The 14,701-nt window shown below is 39.8% G+C and overlaps 2 protein-coding genes across 4 annotated transcripts in view; both read left to right on the plus strand.

The window, feature by feature from the left end:
* Positions 1-210: 210 nt before the first annotated feature.
* On the plus strand, positions 211-9,540 carry LOC311267474 (actin-related protein 2/3 complex subunit 1A-A). The gene is made up of 10 exons (XM_084370558.1): positions 211-320; positions 1,117-1,256; positions 1,858-1,962; positions 2,374-2,596; positions 2,822-2,929; positions 4,639-4,845; positions 5,081-5,156; positions 5,770-5,960; positions 6,989-7,079; positions 9,326-9,540. Exons 2-10 carry the CDS (start codon positions 1,193-1,195, stop codon positions 9,329-9,331), a joined length of 1,071 nt encoding a protein of 356 aa, XP_084226684.1. The 5' UTR covers positions 211-320; positions 1,117-1,192; the 3' UTR covers positions 9,332-9,540.
* A 1,258-nt stretch (positions 9,541-10,798) lies between these two features.
* The window catches only part of wipi1 (WD repeat domain, phosphoinositide interacting 1), a 29,744-nt gene continuing 25,841 nt past the window's right edge, over positions 10,799-14,701 (plus strand). For 2 of the 3 annotated variants that reach the window (XM_084372084.1, XM_084372085.1), the window contains exon 1: positions 10,800-11,179. In XM_084372084.1, coding sequence (XP_084228210.1) covers positions 11,091-11,179 — 89 coding nt within the window. In that variant the 5' untranslated portion in view covers positions 10,800-11,090. Of the gene's footprint in view, positions 11,180-14,701 lie in introns of all 3 variants that reach the window. The other variant, XM_084372086.1, reaches the window with a different exon arrangement.

Below are 14,701 nucleotides of genomic sequence, written 5' to 3' on the forward strand. Positions count from 1 at the left end.
GAGAGATACACAGCTTTAAAGGCAAAATTATAGGCTGTATATCTCTTAAGGGGTTATTTTTGTGTACATATGTGTGTACATATTGGTGACTGCCAGCCTTATGGTTATTGCCAACTAGAGACTGTGGTTTATTTCAACAAACTTGTTCCAGAGGAGGTGCTTGCTCAATAGCTATTAACAGACACACCCACCTTTCTTTCACTCCCTTCACTTCCTTCACCCAGTAAGACTGCACAGCTCCATTCGTGTCGACTGCCCAGAGTCCACGGATACAGCCCTGCACCTCTCACCACCACCACAAATTCACCCTAATCACAAAGGTAAGCAAAGACCTCAGCTCTCATTGTTTTGATCACATCGAATGAGCTGGTAAAGATGATGTATGCTGTCCATCTGGTCCATAAGACTAATAAGAAAAGTATTATAGAATTCCAGACATGCTAATCTGTGTTATCTAAGGGATGTTGCTTCTCATCAGTTATTCTATCTGCTTTTGTCTGTTTGAAAAGGAAGGGTGACAATAAATGTGGCACCAAAAGTAATGCTTGGAATAGACTTAAATGTAAATGTCTTAAGTAATATTTTCTTGGGCTAAAAACATTTCAGTCTGTTAGGAACTAAATTCTTCTTTGCCTTATGATGATCATAGAAAACAAACTGAAATCTGTGTATTCCAGAATCCAAGGTTTGTTGCTTACAGTCAGGGTCAGGTTAGCATTAGAAGCCAGAGAAAAATACAGACGTATCAGTATAAGTATGTTTGCACAGCTAGCGCCACTCCTGATGAAGGTGTACTCTTATCTCACAATCATTACTTAGCTACCAATGAGTGAAAGGCAGAGTTGTTGTAGATAGTAAACTCATTCACACATACTGTAAGTCTACCCTTAATGTGCATTTAGGCAAAACTTCCAAGTATTCAACACCAATCTGGTGTTAAGGTGACTTAATAAAGGATTTTACGATTAAATAAAAGTATGCAAGTCTTATACCAACTTTACAATTAATTTCCAGATAACATTTCAATGCACATATAGTAAACTAGCTTCGCTTTGTCTTTAAAACCATGTTTCTCTGCAAAGTGTTTCACTGTCCTCCTCCCTGATCTCATCCTAGGACCTGCAGCAGCTCATCTGCAGACCAGCCCTGACAGCAGCAACATTCCAGCAGCCGCTCCTGCCTCTGTTCAGACATGTCACTCTACAGTTTTGGCCTCGAACCACTCTCATGCCACACCTGGAACAAAGATAGGACTCGTAGGTGAAACAACAAACATACCAGCCTGGCTGCATTTCCCTATACAGGAAAACATATGTATGTGCAGATATAGACCTGGATCACATTCCTGTATTCTTTCTCCATAACATATAGTATGGATTCAATACAGGGTGGGACCACACTTGCAATGCAGATGCATTTTCTCCCTCCGATAATTGCATTAATGTTTCCAGGAGAACCGCAGGGAATCTGATTATCAATACAGGAAATGGACTCAAAAAGCACTGCCTAATGAAATGATTGCTCTTCAGCTGCAGGATGTCTTCTGCTGTTTTTGTACTTGACGTAACAGTTGTGTTGATCACTGCAGTGTATGGTCATTCATTTATTTTATATTATATTACATACTTTGCATCAGCTCAACTCCATTTCCAGTAGGAGTGACCCAAGGCATACTGTTCATTTGTATTTCTATATAAAAAGTGACTGACTGGTAGCCATGACATGTACTGGGCACATTCATAAATGAAGAAACTCTCTGAATTTGATAACTTGATGACTTCATATTTATATGTGTTGTTATATTACTATTATGAAGTGGTTACATTGCCTAACTTCTGTGCACACATTTGTATACAGAGATTGCAGTGAGTCCTAACAACAATGCGGTGAACATCTATGAGAAGAAAGGCAAAGACTGGGTCAAGATTCATGAGCTGACTGAGCACAGTGGACGGATCACAGGTACATTAACCTCTATCAGCCAACAGTGATCTAAACAGAAACAGAGGCGAGATGTGACATGTTTGACAAAATACATCCGAAGAAAATTTTGGTGTGGATCCGGATAAAGGGGCAGGCTCAGGATTTTTTTCTCACTTTCTTCAACATTGCAAATAGGGTGTTTTTCATCATTTTCGTTGATTTGTCAGGTATCTATGAGTGAGTTCAATTTGATGCTGATCCTAGATCAGGTGAGCTTAAGTTTGATATTAGGCTTCATTGAGTTAAACGGGACTGTTGGGCCTTGGCGGAGGTATGCGCTCTACTGAGTGCCATTCTAGTTTGTATTGCATTGCACCATTTATCCATCCTTTGACACTTGAAAATAATAATACATTTTTTATTAATAATAATAAATAATTATGCTCACAGGCATTGACTGGGCCCCAGAGTCCAACCGCATTGTGACATGTGCCTCCGACCGCAATGCCTACGTGTGGACTCTGAAGGATGGTGTGTGGAAGCCCACCCTGGTTCTGGTACGCATTAACCGTGCAGCCACCTGTGTGAAGTGGTCTCCCCTGGAGAACAAGTTTGCCCTGGGCAGTGGAGCTCGCCTCATCTCTGTCTGCTACTTTGAGGAGGAGAATGACTGGTGAGCAATGCATGATCAAAACGGAACTATTCCAGTTTTATGCATAAGACTCAAACTGATGTCTGGTTCAGAAGGCCAACATCATTTACTTCATTAGCGGTCCAGTCTGTAAGTCTGAAAAAGGTCAAACAACACAGTCTGGACGTAATGCACCTCCTACTTCTTACCTGATACCACGATACTTCCTGAGCACATTCAAATGCACATTTTACCACTCTCCCTCAGGTGGCTGAGTAAGCACATCAAGAAGTCTGTTCGCTCCACAGTCCTCAGTCTGGCCTGGCATCCAAACAACATCCTCCTGGCAGCTGGATCTGCAGACCTCCAATGCAGGTGAGACAACTTGTAAAACTGTGAAGTACAGGAAGGGATGCCAACTGGAGTCTGGCACAATCATAATGTCCACGATCCAAAACTCACAGACTTTGAGTTACATTTCCTGTAAGTCCACAAGGGTTTAGGGCTGTCACACTGTCTAATTGTTACGTGTGTGATGGCTCCCTTGCAGACATTTTATGTCCTTTATGGCCACTTTCTGTAAATCTGAATGTCTGCAGACTTAGATTTTCTAAATCACTACCAAAGATCTGTTATTTTCCCCTTGAACTGATTCTGATTCTCCCCATTTAAACCACTCAGTTTATTAAACAATAAAAAAGTAATAACCTTTAAAAACATTATGGCAGTTTTTCCCAGAAACTTCTGACAGAATATGTTCATATTTAGGGCCCAAGCACTAAAGGCGCTGTGAAGGCCCTATTGGAACTCAAGGCATTATTAAAATTTCCTCCAAAAGAATCACATTTTAGAGGGGTTAAACATGTTAAAAAACTCTGACTTCTGACTCAAACTTTACACAAAATTTAAAAGTGGTGGAAATGTTCGTATTTTGTGGGTTTTGGCCATAGGCGTGGCAAAATGTCTCACTAGCGCCCCCTTAAACACAGCCTCTAGGACTATTTTCACATACATGTATGAAATTTGGTAGACGTGTATTAAGCCTAGACCTAGAAAAAAGTCTCTTGTGACCATGACCTAAACCTGACAAGAAGTCGGTCATTTTGAATTAAGTGCTCATTTTTTTGTGATTTGCACATGTTGTACTTTATCGTACTTGTCCTACAGCTTTTATCTAATAAACTTCAAATTCTGGGGTTAACCCTAACCCTTCAGACAGAGAGCAACATTAACACTGATATTGGTCTTAACTGATATCAATAAGTGCAACTCTTACTGTATATAACTGTAATATATCTTTAATGCTATCTCTTTTGACACTTTTTTCCTTTATTAATTGTTCATTTGCTGTTGGCTTTGTATATATTAATAACATAGGTGGATGGACTATGGTACTAAGTAAAAGTACATTTCAAAAACAATTACTCAAGTAGAAGTCAAAGTAGACATCAAAATAACTACTTTAATTCAGACAAAATTACTCACTGAAAAAGTTACTGGAGCAGTGAGTAACTTAAGAAACAAAATTCTTGTTGATTCATCTGTAAATATTAGTACTTAGCGCTATTTAAAAGCCATGCTCCTGTTGTAGCTTCAGCCGTTATCCTGCTTTGAACAGTCATGTGGAGGTGTGGCTGTGGTGGGATAACAGAGCTCCAGCAAGACCTGGGACCAGCTGACTCTTAACAGAATGTGCAAAAATGCATGAAATAATAAATAAAAGTAGCAAAGTGTATGTATCCAAATGTAACAGAGTAAAAGTAATTATTTTTTCACAAAAAATCAACTTAACTAAGTATGAAAGTATGCTGAATGAAAACTACTAAAAAAAAAAAAGTACAACTCATGTAACAAAGTAAATGTAACTTGTAACTGCTCACTCCAGATTAATAATATAATCAGACTATGACAGAAAAGGCAGGTCCAGAATTATTGAATAGAAATGTTGATACATTTGAAGACCTTTTCAAACAAATTAAACAACATCAGTATATCAGTCTAAGCAGCAAGCCCAACTGCACTTCAAGCAATTCAATGTTTGGTCCAAGAGCCATCAAACTACAACAGATCTCTGTGCTTCTCAGGGTGTTCTCAGCCTACATCAAGGACATTGAGGACAGGCCTGGACCCACTGCCTGGGGGGCCAAAATGCCTTTTGGTGAGGTGCTGCTGGAGCATAAAGACTGTGGAGGCTGGGTGCACAGCGTCTCCTTCTCCCCCAGTGGAGACCAGCTGGCCTGGGTGGCCCACAACAGCAGCATCACTGTGGCTGATGCCACGCAGGGGAAGGAGTGAGTACTGCTGCTGAGCCATTTATTCCATCATTATGATCAGTATCAATATTCAGATAATATGAAAGTGATGAAGTGTCTACTTAATGTTAAAAAAGTGTTTTCCATCTATGCCTCTGTTTTTTCTCTTCATTTTTCACTAGCTAAAACTTTTGTTCCATATGAGTTCATGTTCTTTATGTGGGTATCTGTTGACATTTTATCACCACCACCTCTCTAACCTCTGTCCATCCAGGGTAACCCAGCTGACGGTCGACCGTCTGCCACTGCTGAGTGTGCTCTATGTCAGCCCCACTGAGATTGTTGCTGCGGTAATTACCACCTGGTCTCTTTGTGTGTTTATAAGTGTGTTCAGCAACCAGTGTTGTATCAAGTACCAAAAAGTCACACTTGAGTAAAAGTAATAACATCATCTTAAAATATTATTTTGGTAATAGTGAAAGTCACACATACAAATAGTACGAAGTAAAATTTATTTATACGTATTAACATGCATATGTGCATAATATATTGATTAATATTGATAATTACAATGATCCTAATCCTTATTCCTGATTTAAATATGCAAGAATTTATATTTTTATATGAACAATGGATCAAATGACGATCAGTACACAGTGGATGAACCCTGAGGAGAAATATCACCAACTCTGCAGTTCCACTCAAATCTACAGAGCTTTAGCATTTTTTAGCATTGTTTTAGTTTAAGACATTTTTGTTCAGGGAATCTGCGTGAAGTTAACTTTTAGCCTAGAAAAAATATGTCATCCCTGCAGCACTCTATAGACTTCCTGTAGCTATCTTTAGCTGTAGCTACTAGCGGCCATTAGCTACCTAGCTCAAAATAGATGTGCAGCTAGTAGCCTTTTTACCTGACTGAAATTATTTTTACTTATACTGTATCCTTGATCTCTCTTCTGTCAGGGTCATGACTGTTGCCCCTACCAGTTCACCTATAAGGGTCCAGGTGCTCTGGAGTTTGTGAAGAAGCTTGACATCCCCAAGCAGAGCTCAAAGGGTGGTCTTTCAGCTATGCAACTCTTCCAAAACCTGGACAAGAAGGCCTCTGAGGACGACAGCATCGAGCTGAAGACCCTTCATCAAAACAGCATCACGTAAGGGCCACTGATCTTATTCTTAAAAAGAATATATTAGAGATTAATAGAGATTAGACTGAAATTAAGGCACTGACCATAAACCACAAAGCTCCAGGTTCAGGTCCGGTCAGAGACCTTTGTTGTTTGCAGGCCACCCCACTTTCCCCTTGTAATCTTACCACTGTCACGGTGAAAAGGCCATGGAATGAAGATCAAGTGTAAACATTCATTGTGAACGTGGATCCAATAACACCACCAGGTGGTCTGTATGGTTCAGTTCATGTCTCTTGAACCATCTGGTTTAAAAGCAGAATTGCATTATAGCTTAACAGGATTGTACGGCCTTGCTGGAGATATGTGTTCTCTGACTGCTTTCATGTCGTCTGTAGTGTTGACAGAATCTGACTCAATGATCCTACAAAATGTCAGGGACTCTTAGGTTTGTACATGTGTGCAATCCAGATGTACTTATACCGGGTAAGTATAGGATTTTTTGTTGCTTGTGCTGTTGCTTTCTTAAACTGTGTGAACCACTGTCATAATACCTAAATGTTACAGCTTCTCTCTTAAGAGGACATCTATCAGCATATGTCTGCCTATAGTGTAGCCGAGGGTTATGGAGGGCGCATATACATTACAGAAAACATGAAATAACCACACAGAGGCTCCATTGTGGGAACATGTGTGGGGTCAGTCTGTGCAGCGCATAACAGACAGAACACTTCGGTCTTTTGCCTTTCAAAATAAGAGTCACAGATATACCAGTTTAAACTGTGTAGAAGCATATAAGTGGAACTTTAATATATCCAGACAATTATAGTACAGATCACTCAATAAAAAAGGGTTTCACTAGCATAAGACTATTGTCCCTTTAGTGGCCATATTGGAATTCTTTGTCTCTGTAGCAACATGTGAACATCTGTCTGTGCATTTACAGCCACACTACATTGTGCTCTAAGCTATCCAATTTTTCCTTTAGTAGTTGTTGCTCAATAATACACAGTTCTGCACTGGATTAGCTATGTGTGTTGTGTTGTGTCCTGCAGACAGCTGTGTGTTGTGTCTGGGGAGAAAGCCAAAGTGGAGAAGTACAGCAGTGTGGGTCTGGATGGAGCCATGGTGATCTGGGATTTTAAGGTACATGTGTCAAACTGTCTTTAATACAAACATGAAGCTGTGATTGTATAACTTGACTGTAAACATTATTATTCAATTGTATTTTAGTGCACACATTTTAATGATTCACCCCTTATGGTAGTTTAATTGGAGGTTATTTACTACTGCTGAAGGTGGATTTTCTGCAAATTTGATACTTTTGATGGAAATTAGCCATTTGATATATAGTAGAAAATTTGACAAAATATCTTGACTCAACTCTGAGACAACTATCATAAATTCACACACTGATTAAGACCATAAGATATAGTTGAAACATCAAGATAAAAGCCCATGGACCTTGAACTAAGACTGAACTAAAATGCCACAGATCCACTGAAGTGGAAAAGTTTGGAATCACGTGCCACAGAAGCTTCATTCGGTGCAGTCCGATGGCTGAGAGGACATCTCTATATTTTGGGAATGGTCTTTCATGCTTTTGGGTTGTTGAAACTCTTCTTTACAAATAGATGTTATTTTTTATGAAGTGTTTTCAGAAAAGCATTGTTTTGTATATGGAGAAGAAAATGCTGTAGAATGGTTCATCCAGACTGACACCTGAAGGTGCAGAAAGAGACAGCATAGTTCAGTAGGTTACATGGGAACATTGCAGATAAACTTCTCTCCATTCTGCCTGCACCCAGAGCCCCCCCACGCTTATGCTGCCAAAAGTCAGACAGATGACCATAACCACAATTAGGGAGTAATGGATATATACATGTAACAGAATTACGTAATTAGGATAAAAAGAAAAGGTAACTGTATTTCTGTAAAGTTACAGAAAAAAAGATGTAATTACTGACACACTCTGTAAAAATAAGGGGGTTACAATTTTTAAATAAAGAATAATATAATAATCTGTAACCATGTACATGCGCACACATGACAACCCTTCACGAGTCTCACACAACATCACTGGTCTTGAATGAAACTGAATATACACACACAGACACACACACAGGTTATTAAACAACCCTGACTATAACATATGATCTGGAGGATTTTAGGAGTGTTGTATCATCTACAGATTGTAGTTCCACATTTTGTAAGATTCTGGTCAGACCAAGAGAGAGATCCGTCATCAGTCTATTTATTTATTTTTTTGTCCTGCTGTCAGAATTTCATTGTTTACAAGTGATGGGGAGGGGATGTTTTCTTTTTTGGAACGTAAAGAAATCAAGAAGTAAATAAGCTTTTAAAAAGTTATTTGTTTTTTGTTTGATTACATTTATTTCAATGAATATCAACAATTATGCTACAAATTCAATTCATTGTAACATTTTTTGAGCTTTGATAAATAAGCCAATAATATCATTATTAGACAAGTACTAATACCTTGTCTTTTCTCTTTATACAGACTGGATACTGCAGTATCTTGGGACTTGACTTGCCTAATTAAGTAGTACTCGACTCGACATGACTTGACACAACCTGTGACTCGACTTTACCTGCCAAAGAAACATTTACTTGGGACTTGCTTGAGACTTGGACTAATGATTTGAGTCACAAGTCTGCTATTGACTGACAAATCACAGTTTATAACCTATTCAATCCAAGCACTGAGGAGACTGCAAAAGGCCCAAAATAAAATGGGTTTCCAAAATATTTAGAGCCCAATTGCACTGTTCAATAATCTGGGGTCATGTACACTTTTCTGGTGTGGAAAACAAACGGGGTGAAAAATGGAGGTTTGAGGAACTTCAAATGTAAATAACACATTTGGCATCTGAATCGTACAGTTTTTATTTATATTACAATAGCCATTGCTAAAGGAAAGCAGAAAACGTCAATGTAACAGGTGGCTCCAAACTTTTTACGTATGCTGAGGTAATTTAGCACTGGTAATATTGGTTACTACTGTTTCCAAGGTCAAGAATAAAGCTTTCACACACACAGACATTCTAAGCACAAATAGTATACCTTCAATTTTATCATGAAGTTCTTATAGTAATGGTTATGTCACTTACATGAACAGAATTCAAGTAGTCACACTTATAGATCAAAATTATTTTTGGGTGATGGTAGTGAAATATCTTTTATGAATAATGCCATTCAAGAGACCCATGACTGAGGCTTTTTCATGCTGACAACATTCTGAAGAGAGCACTGATTATATGTTAAGTCTTGAATGTCTATTATCAGTTGCAACACAAACATATACTGTAGGTACATAATCTACTGCTATCTGCTGAAATCAATTCTAACATGTTTGTCCTCTTATTCTACAGCACTGAGACACCACAGCAGTCCTCGAGGTGTCAGAAGCTGAACCGGCCAACACATCCTTGTATCAACCACTCCTCTGTGGAATATAACTGCCAGTAAAGCCATGTGCGTAAATATGATGTGCTTTTGAGTAACTGGAAAACAATCAACACATTGTGATATTTGTCAAGTAAATAAATAAATAAAGAGGATATTTACAGGCCACACAATGTGGTGACATGTTGTTCATATTTCCATGCTGTGTATTCACTGTATTGACATTCTTCTCATTTGTAAGTACTTTACTGTATATGTTTGATGTCTGTCTGTAGATTATTACTCTTCTGCTTTAGTTGACTTCTTCTTAAAGGGCTAGTTCGTTGAACTAACACATCATTGTCATCATTGCTGGTTATTAATGGAACTCAGCCTATGAAAACTGATGAAATCTTCCGTAGCTCTGGAGGAGTTTTCCAAATTCTGGGAAAATAACCCTGACGATGTCATCATGGTTACGATATAAGCAAAATTCTGTATTTTTTAATGATGTTTTGTCATAATATAACAAGACAAAGCTTAATAAGCTGAAATGTAATGAATTATTGCAAAAACAACATACAAGACTAACAAAAAACCCCAATATAGATCGCCTTATAAATATTTTCTTGTAGCACATTTCGTGGTAGCCTGTGTACAACTCCAGGGTTTAAGGTTGGACTAGGGGTCAAAGGAGGGTTGCAGTATTTTGATGTCACAAGGTTTTAGGGATGTAACTTCTGCTCACTCCTGTAGCTACTGCCCTCTTCAGGGAAAAGCCCAACAGTGTTGTTAGGGGGATTTGTAGATTGGACAGCAGGACTTGGGATCTCTCGACTTCTTCAAGACAGACATAATAAATTCTTATAGATTGAATTTAACTGGTCATAGCAGTTGCTTTATCTTGACAATGTTTGAGTAAGTTTAATTTTCTTGAGTGACACTAATTCAAAACTTCATTAAAAAGCCAGATATTTTAAGTAAGAAGAAATTAATTTTCTGGGATGAATAGGATGTTCTGATAAATTCGGCATACTCAGTTAGGCTTAAAACTGCGTTGAATTTAATTAAAGTATAAAATTAGTACTGCATCAGGCCGCTCCTCAAGCTACCCCGCCGTCTATTCGTTGCAAGTCTCCGGACTGAATTTCTATTCAGCTGTGTAAGTTGACATTTAATTAAACAAAAGTTATGGAATTTGTATTTAAGCTATGTGCAAATAGTTACTACATTAACGGTAACAAAATACATCTTTCTTTTTTCTTTTTTTTCTTTTTTCTTTACAGTGTTTGGCCACAGAAGAGACTGTTTGGATTTAACTAGACTACATAACATGAATGGACGGACACAAACAAAGCCAACTCCACCCTAACAGCCAATAACAAACACACTCCTGCACGTCTGACCAATCAAAATAGCGAACAACGGCAACATGGTTTCACTACGAACCAATCGGAAGAGGTGGACAGGCGACGTAACGCCGTCAGCTGTTCTTGTTTTGCTTCTTTTCCCCTTCTTTTTCTCCAGGCTCCGGATAACCGTCCTCTAAAATAACGGCACTGAAACGGAATTTAAATTAATTTCTAGCGAGAAAACGGCTAGCTCTGCCTCGAGCGCTCACTTTACACATCACTCGGTCCACATTTCTCCCAAATTGGAGCCGTCTGCCGCCGACATCGAGCGAAGAGGTGCAGCCGATCCCAGGCCTCCAATCCAGGGCGGAGGGAGGGAAGGAGGTCGCTGGGAATCGGGATGGAGAGCGGAGAGGGTGCAGACGGGCCTGGCGGACCGGGCGGACCGGGGATCCGGTTTGGCTGCGCCTCTTTCAACCAAGACTCCACGTAAGCAAACAGATGAGTCAAAGACAGACCAGACTCATCCTGTTGATTTCTCCCTGAAATTAGACACATGCACACGGCTCTGCCTTCAACATATGAATTCAGACATTTCAAACAGGCCAGTGTTTGAAGGTAATTCAGTTGTTGCCAGATTAATGGAGCCAGCTCTTTCCCATATGCTACACCCTGCCGTATGCTCAAACCTACAGTTAAAGGGGCCCTCCACCAATTTTACATGGGCAGTACCATTCAGCCAGTCAAAACAGCTGTAGCCCATAATGTCTTCTGTGGATCAGGAGAAGCTTCAGAAAGTTTGAGAAAATAACATGGATGATGTCATAGTCATGTGCTCGGGGTTACTTTTTGACTTTAAGACTAGAAACTATGAACAGGTTGCGGTTGGGTTGGTGTTGCATTATGGGAAATGTAGGACCTAACAGACAACATACAAACCATGCCCTTGGAGTTAACAAGGCTTAATGTTTTTGAACCAGACCCAAACTAGGGTCCTCTGGTTTTATGGAATTAGGTTTAGATTGTCACAGCTCCCCTGGGAGCTGCCCAGTGTAACCACAGTATCATTTGTTCCACTGGATCAGTAGGGTGTTCTCAGTGCCTTACTCAACGGTAGTATCTGCCAGTTGTTTATAGGGCAGGGCTGGGGCCTGCATGCCAAAGTTGGCCTGTCATAAGATTTAATTTGGCCTGCCAGATATTTCTGGCCAAACAAAATTTAAAAATGAATTAAAAAAAAGATAAAATAATGTTTATTCAATTTTATTGTGTGAGGTAAAAGGATCTCTAATTAATTATTATTTTATATAATCTAAGCAAGCTTGGGCACAGTGACACTTTGCACAGGAAGTCAATCAATTGAAGGATTCACTCCCCAGAAAAAAAGAAAAAAAAAGATTCAGTCATTATCTCCTCACCCCCATGCTGATGGAAAGTTGTGTGTCCACAAAACAGCGTCAAAAGAGCTTCACAGCAAAACAGTGTTCAGCAACTGAAGTAGCTGGGGTTGTTTTTAAATGTAGAATAACAACAGAAAAAAAGCCCTTCAGAAAGCCAAAATCTTCACGTAGCTGCTACGCTAAAAGCTTTAACGGGCATCCCGTCTGAAGTGGGCAAGCTCGACCCCATGGTGAGGGTGTACTGTAAATAATGTCTTTTAAAATAAATTTGGAATCTTTGGGCTGCTGGAGATGCTGGACAAGCGTGGAGCCAATTATGTTTTTTATTCCCGCCCCCAGCTACTTCAGTATTTTAGGAGAATGCTGCAACCCTGTTTGCTGTGAAGCTCTAGAAATGTTTTGTGGAGTACAAAACTACGGTGGCCAGCAGGTGCAAATCACAACAGCCAGTCAGAAAACACAATGGCAAGTTGTTTTCTGACTTGCTGTTGTGATTTGCACCCATAGGCCACCGTACGAAACCTTACCAGACTTTCCATCAGCATGGGGAGGAGTAAATGATCCATCCATTTCCATTTTCGGGTGAACTGTTCCTTTAAGGATCCCAGTACCATTTTGCACCATAACAATAAACTACAATGGGTGCCTGCTCATAGCTTATGGCCCAACATTAAGATTCAGTTTTGCCCTCCAAGGGAAAAAGTTCCCTAGCAATTCATATTTCACAGAATATTTCACTGTGAGCAACAAGTGCTGAGTACCAGTCTGCTTCAAAAAGTTGCTCAGGATTCAAACCTGTGACAGTCAAGCCACACCCCCCTTGTTAGGCAATAGTATGTACATACAGTCCATAAGGTAGCTTTATGTATAGTAAGCTCCACTCATTGCACAATAAACAGGATGTCAGGCACAGACCTGCCAATAACACATTTAAGTGCTGAGTACTCCAAGATAAGAGCGTTATAGTGTGAAGGAAAGGCTTGCTGGTACTCAGATGTATATGTCTGGGTATGTGCAAAGCTTCAGTGTTCAGACAACAGAAGAATGCAGACTCATGGTTTTTACACTTTGTCTCCAGAGATAATTACTTGTTCCCGCGGTATAATGTCACATTTCCGCTCCCTAAATTGCAATCAGCTCTTATTTACATAAAGGGAGAAGATCAGAGAGAAAGCTGCATATGCCACACAATCGGTTTGGTAGTGCTGTATATTTCTGAGGGGTTCTGCAGGTTTCCTCCTGCTCAGAAACAGGATGAAACAGAGCAGGAATGTACAGATCTCATGGAGGGGAATGAAGACACAGGTGGCCATTAAAAAAAATTGCCTGGCGTAAAAGTGAACTGATGTCTCTCTCAAACAGGTTTAACCGTCTGTCTGGACTGCAGTGTTAGTTGAAGCTGCACATACAGTGTTAGGCGAAATATAAGCTAACATGAGACGGGACGTGACAGAAAGTTGGTAAGCATGTTTGACAAGACGACAAAAGAGTATTTAATGAGTGGTCCTGAGGGCTATGACAACAGGTACGTATTAACAAACAGCACATGTATGTTATGAGGGCGTCTGTGGCTCAGGAGGTAGAGCTGATCGTCCAGCAATCAGAAGGTCACTGGTTTGATTCCCTGGTTCTCCCAGTTGCATGTCAAAGTACCCTTGAGCAAAATACTGAACCCCAAATTGCTCCTGATGAGTAGACTGGCACCTTGCATTGAAGCCTCTGCCATCAGCGTATGAATGTGTGAGTGAATGTGACAAGTTTAAGGCACTTGGCAGTCAGTAGACAAGAGAAGCGTTAAAGAAGAGTCCATTTTTTATGGTTTTTGTCATGTATCCTAAACCACTTAACATCCTTTTCTTAGAGGCTCTTTACCCCTGGCATTAACATGCTTTCATTGTCAGTTCTTTTACCTTAAACCTTATGTGGACAGGTTGGAGTCAAGGAAAGAGATAACTGAAGTATTTTTCATTATTAGAAAAAGGGTCACATAAGGACACATCAGCCACAATCATAAAGACAGTGAGGAGCACTTGACATGAATGATTGGAAATATGTTTTATTTTATCTGCTCAACACCACTTCAGATTGTGTTTGAAAGTTCATTTTAAGCCTTCGAAACAGTAGTTTGACAAAACAAATCTTAAAGGTGTACACCACCAATTTCATTTGGGAATGTCATAAAGGTAGGGGACCCAGAAGGGACAGATCAACACACGAATGGTCAAAATCTGTGCACCAGTGACTGAGATATCCCAATTTTCAGTCCCTCTGTAGGTCGAGGTCCAAAAACACTACTCCTGCAGACCCATCTCCAATCGCCACATCTGCCTCTTTACCAGTGTCATTTGCAACTTTATTATCGACAGAAGTAGCTATATTAGTGAGAGTGGTTGTTATGCCTTATCATAACAAGGGTTTGTAAATCTGAGTCTTCCGGTTAGTTTTTGATTGACGAATACGGACTACTGCCACCTGGTGGTATGAAGAGTTATCTCCTCTCACACAGTTGGCTGTTGATTGTAGTCTTTGTGGTGTGATCAAGTACAGTTTTTTTGCAGAACGAGGAGACGCAAAAGTCAATCTTCATTGTCATTAGTTCTTTGATGATGTT

The sequence above is a fragment of the Pagrus pagrus genome (genome assembly GCF_965226575.1).
Source record: "Pagrus pagrus genome assembly, chromosome: 13".
Taxonomy (NCBI): domain Eukaryota; kingdom Metazoa; phylum Chordata; class Actinopteri; order Spariformes; family Sparidae; genus Pagrus; species Pagrus pagrus.